A 13,199-nucleotide genomic window follows, 5' to 3' on the forward strand; every position below is an offset into this window, starting at 1 on the left:
TATTTGCCAGTATTTCTCCCTTCACTGCGAGCAGGCATCCACACACACCACCCCTGCATTAATTCACTCATGCATTCACTCATACATACATTCCCCTGAATTGATATGCTCATGCATTCGCTTCATTTGCTCGCACATCATTCAACCATGAGCATTCACCAGCCCCCTCCACCCAGCTTGCATCTACACTGCCACATACACGCTGCACTCACAAATACGAGCATCCATACACATTCACAAACACAACACATTGACTGCATGTATTCATACATACACACAAACACATTTTAAAATATTTGTTTACCCTGCAGGGCGTGTCACTTCACCTCTGGACGCCTGCTTATTGTATATGCTGCTCCGGAAAGCCTGTTAGGTGCACCATTCATGCAGGAACAAAAAAGCAAGGGAAGGCAAACATCCTACACCTCTCCCCGAGTTCTGGTTCAGGCTTGGGCACAGTGCAGCAGCGGCTCACACCCCAGACCCTCCTACCATCCTCTACTCCATTTTCTGAGTACAATACCTCAGAAAGCCAATGGGCCATGAAACTTGGGGGAAACAAAATACCCTTGCCCTTGATTGGCTTATTAGGTATGCGCTGCTGAGGTAGTGAACCCAAGCTTGCCCGCACCAAAGCCGATTCAGCAGGGCTCCCTCCTCTGCACACTGCAGCTGTTGGAGTGCTTAGGTTTTCATTGGGCTAACTTTGTCTCATCCTTAACATGTAACAGGTTGGCAGCCCATTGCCCATTACAGAGGAGGCTCTGTGGCTAAGCAGAGGATTTTGAAGTCAATATATGCACACAAAGGCAGCCACGTAAGTGAGAGTACATCTGGCAGGATGCAATTCCTGTGTCTGAGGCCCAGGCGAAACCTTGCTGCTTTGCTCTAAATAGCTTGAAGCCGTATCGCTGTTGTTGGGAGACTCAACAGGAGGTTATTACAATAGTCAGGGCACAAGAGAGTCGGAGCTTACATCATCTCTACACTTATTAAGGCATCAATAACATTTGTTCTGATACTGTTACAATCCTGTCAGTGGTAGCAGACACGTTTTTCCAAAATCCCAAAGTGAGATGCTCCGGTAGCTCCATAGACCTGAGCTTGATACAATGTAGCAAGTGTGTTGGTTTCTCCAAATGTGAGTTCTGCTAACGTGCAGTTTTCTGAATACGGATTTCTCTGCATATGACACAAAGTTACCATTTCATTGTTTCCCGGCAGACCATTTCCTCACCAATGATACAATGTTGCAAACTCACTTCAAGCAACCATTTTCTCGGCTGTCAGGGAATTTAAACAATTTACCTAAGGTTTTTTTAATACACAATGCACACAGAGGACACAGGAGCCCGTAGCTTTTCACAATTAGCAAGAGACAGTGGCAGGAAAAGAAGAGTGCAATCCAAGATAACAAAATGAAGGCTTGGTTCGGGCCTCGAAGCCCAAAGTAAGGCCAGGTGCACTCAGAAGAAACAACCAATCGCAACACTATTCCTATTACACGGCGCAGGAGCAGGCCTTCACCAAAATCCCAACCCAGGATAAGGAGTTAGATCACCAAAACATTTGGAGACCTCAGTGAGTTTATCAGGGCTGCAGGAAGAGGCTGCTACTTGGTGGTGGATGGATACTGCGTGGGAGAAAGAAGAGGCTGGAGAGATGGGAAAGGCAGAGTAGTGAAAGCAGTGGAGGGCAAGAGGAGGTGGTGACAGCCAAGAGAGTTAAGGTGTCACATGGGGAACCAAACAGAGAAGAAGCGGATTTCTTCAGTCCCTCATTTTTGGAAATTGTTGTGGCTCCTCTATGACCATGTGACTCCAATTCCTGAAAGCACACATGGGTGCAGCAAACCCGATTGGTGGAAGAGCATAAGCAATCATGTCCCTCAATTGCCTGGAACCAGAAAGAAAAAAAAACTCAATAAAAGACTGTGCATCTCAACTACTCCATTGAGTGAGTAAGTAGCATTTTTTTCTGGTGTCCTGTTCTTTGAACTTTACTGTTTTCTGTCCTTTTGGTAACTCTTTACTGCGGGCCTGGCCTCTTAACCTCTGGCTATCTCGACATGTGTTTCTTAGGGTTTCTCAATTAAGAATACTGGATGGTGCTTTGACCAACTGATTAGATTTTTTAGACTTCTTCCTATGACCTCACTGGGTCATTTAAAGCCTTTGTAATCTTGTTCCCTGGACCCCAGCAGCAGAAAGGCAAACTGTGCTAGATCTCTTGCCTCTATTGCTCCCTCATGCCATCCAGGGCAGATCCCTTATATTTTGTATTATTTACTTTTTTGGTGCATTTCAGTATCTCGTCCCTGCGTCACCTCTCAATGGGTGGGCAACTCTGGCCTATGGACGTTTGTTTTTCTCCACATGTTTTTCTCCGTTATGTTACCTGAATTTGTAGTGTGGACTTGGGATGCAGGCCAAGGTGGGGAAGGCCATGTGGGAGATGCGGAGCCAAAGCTTTGGGACAGGGATTAACAGACCTGGTGAGGGTGTGTTGTGTATGCAGGCGGACTGGGTGCCCACTCTTGCAATAATAGACAGGCTACACAGAAGAAGGCAAACTCCAATGAATGCACCAGAGTATTTGTTTGGGTCAGAAATCGGGGAAAGATTTATTACTGGCAGAGAAGTAGACCTATTGCCTGAGGAGTACGTTAGACACACTGGACATGGGTTATTGTCTGCACGGGGCTGCAGGCACAAGGCAGAACATCACAGGGGAGGGGGTTCTCAGGAAGATATTAAAGGGCCAGCCTAGGCTTTGATTACTCTGGCTGTAAAGCTGGCAGCTGTTGCCTGGGCTAGGGACAGGTTTAAACTGGCTTCTCTGCTGTTTCCAGGGCCCAAGGAAGGTTAGTGACAAGAAGGGGGAGGGAAACTACAGGGTGTAGGAAAGGTGGTCAAACACAGGCAGGGACAATATATGTTGTTTCTGGGGTGGAGGAGGGGGAAGAGTTCTCAGGAAGGGAGAAAAGGGCCATCCTTGGGCTGTCAATTACACTGGCAGTAGAACTGGCAGCTGTTGCTTGGACTGGGAACAAGGTTTGTTTTCAGGAGGGTTGATTGGGTGGTTTTGGAGGGAATGGAGTCCCTTTGTTGGGACTGGTTTTTCACAGCCTCCCACATATACTTACCCACAGTGCAGGGGACACAGAGTGGAAGAACATAATAACTCAACATATGTCCACATAGCAAGGCAGGGTCTCAGACAGACAGACCCACACACACACACACACACTAAAGACACAATGTATGCTATCCATATAGTGCAGGAAAACAGGGTGAAAGGCGGGCAATGCCCAGTGTGCCAGGAGCCAAGCAACTTACAGAGATCATGTTGCAAAAGCACAAAACGCAGTGAGCAGGCAATGTTGTAACCAAGTACAGTAAAGCGTAAATTCAGATTTCGACATAAAGTAAAAATAAATAAAATACAGGGAAACATGCATGTACCGGCAACATCAACACAAGCACAGACACTGTAGTCGGGGACGAATCTGTGTAGATCATAGGAAGGGAAATGGAAATATACAGTCACATACAGTGCAAGATGAAAAATACATTTGGGAAAAGTTCCGCAATACATTGTAAAAAATGAAAATACAGAAAATCCACAGTAAACTCTAGTGACAAATGTGAAAAACAACTGAAGGCAATCAGGGGTCCACATGTGGAGACTGCCATTTCCACTGTAGAGTAACTCTCCAGCTTTCTTTTGCCCTTACAGTAGGGTAATTCTCCAGCTTTATTTTGCCCTTAAGAACTGGTCTACCCCAAAATTGAGTAGCGTGGGAAAGCAAAGGGTTGTTTTTGGATACTTCATTGGGATCATATTAAACTTGTTACCCTTTTTTTCTTTACAGAATTCCACTTGGGAGATCCATACCTCACTTTCCACAAAACTATTCAGGACCCAGGTGTTAATATCACAGAGTGTGGTGCCATCATGGAGGAGGACGGAACTCTCTGGGGTTCTCACGTCTTGGAAAATCAAACGGTTGTGACAGGAGGATTTGTGTCAAAGACAAGGAGGGCAGAAGGGGGTGGTAACATCCTGTGGTAGGAAGGAGGATCCCAGAAGGTTAAGATGGTCAGAAAGAAGTGGTAATAACATCTAAAGGGAAGGTGGCGGTAACAAAACCAGTAGGTAAATGGCGTAGAGAGAGAGAGATGGTAATTTCAGGTCGACCAGAGTCTAAAATCTAGTTGGTGCAGAGAAGATGTTAGGAGCTGCTCCATGGGTGTTGTTGCGTTTCATTTGTGAAGGTTTGGTCCTGATGGTGTTTTTCTTGACTAGATTTTGTCTCAGAAGACAAGGCATGTCTAGGCCAAGATGGCAAGGCAGGTGCTGAAAACTGATTGCATCAATGGCTCAAAGCATGAGGTTCGGAACCTACAAAAAGGTTCTTAACTGTCTTGCATTAAAGCCAAGGGAACAGGTCCCTTTCAGGACCTCTCTGTCTCTTTCCAAGTAGAAATACTCTTAAAAACTGCCAATAAAATAATTAAAGATCAGAGTGAGCCTTTGTGGGACATACTAGTGGAACCTGGTGTTGTGCAGAGAAGGAATTAAGAGAAAATCCAATATAATATATGACTTATTTGCCAAGCATTGGTTTAAGACTCTAGAGGAAACTGACTGAAAAAACAATTAAAAGTGAAGACTCAAGCTCTGAGTCACTGCTCCACTTCTCTTTTAAGAAAGAACTAAATTTGAGGAGCTAGAAGCAGCGATTAAGTGGTCGTGTAGGCCTTTGCCTTCGTTAGAGAGTGGGACAGAGGTTTCTTCGGCACTCCAACGTTACTCAGTCTCTTCTTTGCGCATGCCTGTGAGCTAGCTAAGCGCACACAGAGCGGAGATCCATCAGCACAACTCAAGCGGCATGATTTTAAAAGGCAAGCATAGTGTGTGGCAGTAGACACTTATCAAAAAGCTCAAGTCAGAAACAAGCATTTAGATTAAGCTCAGAGAGGAGACACTAGCCTGGTCGGGAAGTAAATCAACCTCAGTTGAGATACAGAAGAGTAGTGTCTGAAGTCTTCTGCATTCAAACCTCAGATCTGCATATAGATACAGGAAGATTTTTGACTAGTACTCTCTGGAAGGTGTATATACACACAGGGGGAAGAAATTCAAATTGCAAGCTACTAGCCAGCCATAAAAAAAGTCACTTGGCACCTCAATTCTATGCATACACAAAGCACACCATTTCATTCTCGCCAAGAGTCATATCACTTGCCAACGACTAGAGCAGATTTTTCACCATATATGTGTGACTTGGCTCAAATGGACTTTCCTAATTTCACATTTCAGGTGAAAGGTTTTTTTTCAAACCTTTTTAACCCACCATAACCTTCTTGGTGTTGTGTGGGTTGGAGGCCAAGAAAGAATCCCAGAGGCCTCATCAGTGAACAGTTTTTAGGGATAGTTTGGTGGGTCTTTGGAAGGCTCTCTCTTCCGTTTACATCTACAGAGAAGGAGGTGATATCAGAAGATGTAGCTGGAGGACAACAGATGACATCAGGAGGCAAAGAAAGGCAGAGGAAGATAGTTACATAGCCTACAAGATCTGAAATGTTTTGGTGTGCCAGGTCAGCCCTAGGCAAGATCATAAGCTGAGAGAAATGAGAGGGTCCAGGGAGGACATCGTAGGATCAGTGGGGCAGAAGCAGGAGACACCCCGGCTAGGACAGTCCTAAAATGATACCTCTCCAGCTTTCACCCCTGGCTACAACTGTTGACCCGTCTGCAGGCCGTACAATGTTCTAGAGTTAATCTTGGGATATGGGTCCCCAGAAAACCCACAAATACCCTATGACATGAATAAGGGTTCTGGAAACTCAGAAACCGCAACATCCAGGTAAGTGAGAAGAGGGAATGGAACCCTTTTGTGAATTATAAAGACTGGGGAAGGACATTCTTAATGCCCGGAAGGAACTGCTCTCTGCAACATTAATACCTATTCCATAATGCAACCATTCTCACTGTAAAAATGAGCACCCTTTAGTGTGATTGAACTTCTGTCCTGGTGATTAACAGCAGCATGTGCATTTCCTCTGTTATTCTCTGTGCTCAAATATGCTAGTATTCTGGTTGCCCACACCTTCTCGCTACTGTTCTGGGCATGCATCTGTTTTTGGGTGCCTTCATGTTACGTTAGTCTGAGTGCTCAAACATGCTCTCTGTTCTGGCAGCCCACATGTTCCCCTGCTATGCGTGCACACTCATTGAATCTCTTGTTCTGGGTAGCCACACACACTATCAAACGCTCTGTGTGCCAATGTGTTCTCTTTAATGCTTTGTGTATAATGCTGCCTACTGTTCTGGGAGTATGCTTAAGAGCCAGCCAATCAGGTGGCTAGGAATGCAGACTGAAACCGGCGATCCAGCCAGCGTGCCATGCTGCCTGACGGCCGGTTCTCCCGCCGCCATCTCCCCCCCTTTTTTTCATTTCCCACGCCCCTACTTATCTTATTTTGGTGGCGCACACCATTCCTTCGCCTTGGCTCCCACAGGACACCATGGAAAGGGAAGAGGGGCTCTGTATGGAGTCCGGCCTTCCCTTTTCATGGTGGCCATCTTAAGACAGTATTTTCAGTCATTGAACGAGACGCGCGAGGCATCCCGTTCAATGACTAAAAATACTTTTTTTTTAGCACCCCGGGTTACCACTTTGGTAACCCGGGGTGCTAATGGCCTTAATCCCCCGTTCCAACTGCTGGAACGGGGGGGTAATCGCTCGGAGCCCTCAATAATGGTCCTCGCTTCGCTCGGGCTGTTAAGTGGGCTGCCAGGCTGGGCCGTTAGCCCACATTCCAGCACTTGGAATGGGGGCTTAAGACCCCACCACTGCTCTGATGCCCATACATGCCCAGACATTCTACAGTTCTGGGGGCTCACCCCTTCTCTATCATTATGCAAGCCCACACGTTATAATGTTTGGAGTAGCCACATAATCTTTGTATTGTTCACGAGTACACAGTCTTCGGGACCATTTATTTAATGTTGACATGACTCAATCATAAATGAATACAGCCTTGCACTCAAATCCCAAATTAGCATCTTTCCTTCTTTCTTTGGGTCTCTGATAATAACTCAAGTTGCCTGTTCCTGTAATTCACTGGTCACAAGAAACCGACAGGCATATATATACCCTTGTACATGTTCCAATCCTCCAATAACTTGTTTTAATGCGTGGACGCCACCACATTAAAGACATGCGAAAAGAGTCAAATCTTCCACTTACTTTTGATAGCTACTCATGTGGCATGACAGACCATGGGGTTATGGGCTTGAGGTGAAGCCAGGAGTGCACAATGAGGGCAAAGGACAATAACACATGTTGCTGCCCTCTTCTCCAGGCTGTATTGCAATCATAATATAGCAAACACAAGTTAAAGATAAAAGAATACTGGTCAGGGATGTGCTTGGAACCATGAAGAGAGCCTCGTTAAGGGGGGTCGTTGGCTAAAAGACGCCGAGCATTGATTCGGAATGTTGGGAGAGAAAGAGCAGGAGTTATTGCAGTTACAAAACCCACCAACATTGCAGTAAAATGTCTTCAACTGGGAATTTCCTTTTATATAATGAATTTGTCTCCAAACGTACTCCTTGATATAAGCTTTTAATAAACTATGAAAACCGTCCTCTCTCCTACCCAATGAATTGGGAAAGATCGTGTTCATTTCTGCGCCATTTCCATGCTGAAGTTGCAGTCCACGCCAAAACAGAAGGACGCTGCCTGGCAGGCACAACTGCAAGTGGTGTTTTGATAGAGTGAACCACCTGCTGCACATCACACGATGCATCATCAATGCAGGATGGTTTATTTAGGGGTGGGGGGGGATTGTGGGTGCATTGTATGCTAGTTTTCAAACTAAACCATGTTTCAGACTGCATAATGTACCATATCGAACCATTTCATGGTGTGCCATGCTATAGCACACTTAAACATAACATACAGAAAAATCACGATGCAATGCCATACAATTCTATATACAATAAGATTACTTTACATGGGATACACCACAACATACCATGCCACAACTTACAATAACATGCGGGCAGAACATGTACTAACAAGCCTGTCACACCCTAGCATGATATGTCCTACAACCCACAACATGCCATAACAATCACTTATGGCATATCATAAAATACCACAACACATCGTCACAACACTGTACACGACATAACATTCATAACCTGCAATAATAGGAAACATAATACGTAATTCTGTTTGTGGTTTACTTGCTGTAAATCACGTAAATAAAAATACCTTCCCTCGGTTTCTAAGGTTAGACACAGGGAGGGCTGCAGCCCTCAGCCCAAGCATGGGCCGGCACGTGGCTGCTGCGCAGAGGCGCCTTACCTTGGAGATCCGTGAGGGTTTGATACTGGGCTGGTGGACGTCAGGTTCTGCTCCAGTCGCTGGTAATTGCGCAGTTGGGTGGGCACTGGAATCGGCGCCGTTTCGCTGCGTGGGGACACGGAAGGCTGGCTCGGTCTGCAGTTAAAGAGCATTGAAAGCGGGCGTGAGTACTGGCCTCGGGGCCGCTCTCCAAGCTGCACCAGAACAAGAATCTTAAAAGTACCGTAAAAGCTGCAGGTTCGAGGTCTGTAATTACAGCACCGCGCGGATCCTCTGATTTTCCTGTGACGGCTTTATTTTATTTAGTACCGAGGCCTAGTACAATGATTTAGCTGCTTATATATAACACTCCAGCTGTGTGAGCTTGGGGGCTGTTCCACCGAGGCTGCTGTACTGAAGGAAGCACACCAGTCAACAGAACAGGGGCACGTTCACTAGGCCGACAGGAGGCCCCGTGCCCTACTGGCCTCCTAGAGAGAGGACTTCCAGGAAAAGGCCACTCTGTGGAGACCAGGAAGCCGGACATGCTGCAGTGTTCTCAGAACTTCACAGAAGCACGGAGACACGAGATACTGGCCAAGCTACATGGTTACGCACACAATGAAAACATGTTATGCAATGGCAAAGTTAAGAGCCCCGGGAAAGACATTCCCAAGAACAATACGGTCATATCAGGTAATGTTTAACTTCCCAGCAAATGAAAATATCTGTCCGAAGCTGTGGCGGGGTTGTGTAGCTCGAGTTCACAGAGGCCTCTTCTGTTTAAAAAAAGCATGTATACTGCGCCCGCCATCCCCACTGGTGTGGCGGCATGGGCCTCATTACGACCCTGGCGTTAAGGGTTTAACGGCGCCGTAAAAGGGGTCGGCGCCGTTAAACCCTTAACGCCTGATTACGAGGTCCCTTTGCGGGACCCGACTTTAACGGCTGGTTTTACCGCCGTTAAAGTGGGGTGACGCAAAGGGACCTTGATGCTAAGTAGGGTGCCGCAATTTGCGGTACCGTACTTAGCGCCTTCCCCATTCCCATTGAGCCCTATGGGGCAAAAATGGGAATGGGGAAGGGCCCATGGTGAATGGGGAATTACCACCCCGCCAACCTTGGAATGGGGCGGTAATTCCGCCATTCACCATGGCGGACCCCGGCATGGACCATGGTGCTAATGGTTTAGCGCCAGGGTCGTAATGAGGCCCATGGTCTTCCACTGCTGAAGCTTATCCAGAAAGGTGGCCGTAGACCCCCCTCCCAGGGTGGTCCATGCCACAGTCTTTGGAAGAAAGATTATCAACAGTACATGCTACCAGCTGCCATATTTATCATACTCCATTGCTCTGTGACCCACCCAATACATGGCCAAGCCAGCATGGCTCTCTATGGGACGGGTTCACACTTTCCGGACTATCATTTACATTAAAGGCATGGTCTAGTAAAAAAATTTATTTAAAAAATAGATAGGCAACATAAAAAAAAAATACTAGCATTCTCTTTTTTTAAAACTTCCTATGTAAAATTTTGAGCTATTCAAGCTCAAAATTCGCAAAAGCAAGCACATGGGCGCATTCATTTTGTGAAATGGATGCCCTCCTGTGCTGGCTTTTGCTTTTGCGGCACTAATGAAGGAAAAGCCAGCCAGCTGTAGTAAACAAAAGCTACCGCTGGGTGGCTTTCCCTTCATTAGTGCTGTACGCGGAGGACGGGGACCGGAGACCAGAGCAGGAAAGCTGCAGCTGAATCTCAGTAAGTGCTATTTATTTAAAAAAAAAAAATAAGCACTAGCTGCAGTTTTTTTTCTAAGTTTTCCGGGCTGGAGGAGCCCGGAAAACTTAGAAATAAAACCGCAGCTTTAAAAACGTTGTATTTATGTTTGCGGTCGCTTTTGAAGCGACCGCAAACATAAATACAACGTTATTGTGTTGGAAAACGCTGCGGTTTTTCTTTCCAAGTTTCTCAGGCTCCTCCGGCTCGGAGGAGCCTGAGAAACTCGGAAAGAAAAACCACAGCGTTTTCCAACACAACCGCGTTGTGTTTCTGCCTGCTGTGGCTATCACTTTGGGTCTCCGGTGCTCCCAGGGTGGTTGTGTTTACATGCCGCGTAGTGTTTCTGCCTACAGCTGATTTCCCATTTGGGGCTCCCGCGGGGAGCCCGAGAGCCCCAAATGGGAAAGCAGATTCAGGCAGAAACACAACGCGGTTGTGTTGGAAAACGCTGCGGTTTTTCTTTCTGAGTTTCTCAGGCTCCTCCGAGCCGGAGGAGCCTGAGAAACTTGGAAAGAAAAACCGCAGCGTTTTCCAACACAATAACGTTGTATTTATGTTTGCGGTCGCTTCAAAAGCGACGGAAAACATAAGTACAACGTTTTTAAAGCTGCGGTTTTATTTCTATGTTTTCCGGGCTCCTCCAGCCCAGAAAACTTAGAAAAAAAACCGCAGCTAGTGCTTATTTTTTTTAAAAAAATAAATAGCACTTAGAGATTCAGCTGCAGCTTTCCTGCTCTGGTCTCCGGTCCCCGTCCTCCGCGTACAGCACTAATGAAGGGAAAGCCACCCAGCGGTAGCTTTTGTTTACTACAGCTGGCTGGCTTTTCCTTCATTAGTGCCGCAAAAGCCAGCACAGGAGGGCATCCATTTCACAAAATGGATGCGCCCATGTGCTTGCTTTTGCGAATTTTGAGCTTGAATAGCTCAAAATTTTACATAGGAAGTTTTAAAAAAGAGAATGCTAGTATTTATTTTTTTATGTTGCCTATCTATTTTTTAAATAAATTTTTTTACAAGACCATGCCTTTAACCAACATCAAAAGTATTGCTCGGTTAGGACCACCACTACTCGTGATTTATGATACAAAGGTAACGATGTATGTGGACTTGTTTGCACAGACCTCAGATATAGGATTCTAAGTATTTTATAATGTAAATAATGAATAGAACTAATAAGATACGTTTTGTGGGAAGCAAATACAAATTGGAAAACCTAATGTCTTACGATGCTTATTAAAATTCATTTTTTTCTTTTTTTTTTTACAAAGAAATTGAATATTTTGGAAAAATGTAATGCCAGTTCTCTCTGTGACCACGTTTATATACCATTATATACCATGCATATCTGCCTTTGGGCTGGACATAAATTCTCTCTCCATAGTAATGTATTGTGTTTGGTCTATTAACCAAGACATTCTTTAGGTCCCCAGCTCCATGTCTAGTGACCAGGTTATACCTCTTCTCTCCCATAGGACCTGTTCTGCAGTGTATAGTCAGACAGATATGGGACACTATTGGACACCCCAAGCCACTACCTACGCTCTATTTCTCTTTCCCCGAGAATAGTGCGCAGTCACCTTTACATGCAGACTCTTGGCTCAGTTGGGCGATCCCACATTACTGTCTCTGGTGTTTGTCATTTTATGATAGGACATAGTAGAAACATCCCTCCACATTTCAGTGGTGCGATTGAGCACATCTCAAGTCCATCACACAACCACTCACTCACTAATTTTACATACTTGCCTAAAAGTACTAGAAACTGCCTCTGCGGTGCTCATTCTCCCAAGCATTGAGCATTTGCTCCTTTCCAATCAGTGTCACGCTGTGCTCCATCTACACTAACTCTACAGGCATCCAAACTATTACTAACTCCATCTCTTCCCCATTCTCTCCTACCTATACTAATAGGCTGCGTGTCTAACCTACTCTCCCTTTATCCTTCCTCTCCCCTGCTGCCCCTTTATGCGTCTCCTGCAGCGCACCGCCTAGGCACCCCCGCTGGAGGGACAATACACCACTATCTTGACAAGCCGCAGCCCTGTTCGACCACTGTGGTGGGGAATAGTGTAGCAGTGAAGTACACAAACTCATAACTCGGAATCGAGAGGTGTGAGAGATTCACTGACCACATGTTTGCAAAGTTCCTTGAGGAAACTATCTGGATTGTTGGGTGTGGATGCGTGCAAAGATCCAGGTGCGTCGTTATGGTTGAATCCCTCTATTAAATTGAGTGGCAAAGTGATATTTTGTCCGATTGGTTTTTGGGCGGTATCAGATGGATTGATGATCTCTTTAGCGAGGGGAAATGGAAGAGTGCAAGAGACTTACAATTAGAATTTCGTATAGAGAATTTCAGATTCTCTGATTACAGGAAATTGAAAGTTGCAGTTGGTGACATTGAGTTCAAGGCTAGATTGAATCTGGATTCCCTCACAAGAAGATCTTTGGTGGATGAGGGTGGCCTAGCTAGCCGGGTTTACAGGCAGATTCTGCATGAACACAATAACAATGATTTGTTAAGAATTGAATGGGGTCGGAGAATTGACTCTGACATTACGGTGGAGACATGGTCGAGGATGTGTTCGAATGTCAAACATTGTTCATTGAGTTTGAATGAAAGAACAAAACAAATTAAGATCGTAAATAGGATCTATTGGTCCCCGGAGAGATTATGGAAGAGAGGTTTGAAAGATGATCCGGATTGTTGGGCATGTGTTCAAGAGAGCAGCACGCTGGAGCATATGTTGTGGGATTGTGGCAAGGTGCAGGGATTTTGGTACGATATTAGTGAAATTTGTGAGAAAGTCCTTGATACCTCAATTGATCTCAATTTCGAGACATTAATTTTGGGGAATGATTCAATCTTGGATGATCTCTTTCAATGCCAAAAGAAATGGTTGTTTAGGGGTGCTGCAGTGGGTAAGAAAATCATCATTAGGAATTGGAAAACTACTTTTACATTGGAGAAAGAAATTTGGCTGAATGAGATGCATGTTTTGGCGGGTATGGAGGAGCGTTTGTATAGGAAGCAGAAGAAGATGGTATTATTCGCGAA

The 13,199-nt window shown here is 45.5% G+C and overlaps 1 protein-coding gene across 2 annotated transcripts in view; it reads right to left on the bottom strand.

Annotated features, from left to right (window-relative positions):
* Nucleotides 1-13,199, bottom strand: part of ULK2 (unc-51 like autophagy activating kinase 2) — an 801,072-nt gene that overhangs the window by 158,712 nt on the left and 629,161 nt on the right. For both annotated transcript variants that reach the window (XM_069615186.1, XM_069615185.1), the window contains exon 15: nt 8,384-8,518. In XM_069615186.1, coding sequence (XP_069471287.1) covers nt 8,384-8,518 — 135 coding nt within the window. The remainder of the gene's footprint in view (nt 1-8,383; nt 8,519-13,199) is intronic.

The sequence above is a fragment of the Ambystoma mexicanum genome, chromosome 9 (genome assembly GCF_040938575.1).
Source record: "Ambystoma mexicanum isolate Mex_15411 chromosome 9, UKY_AmexF1_1, whole genome shotgun sequence".
In the NCBI taxonomy this organism is placed as follows: domain Eukaryota; kingdom Metazoa; phylum Chordata; class Amphibia; order Caudata; family Ambystomatidae; genus Ambystoma; species Ambystoma mexicanum.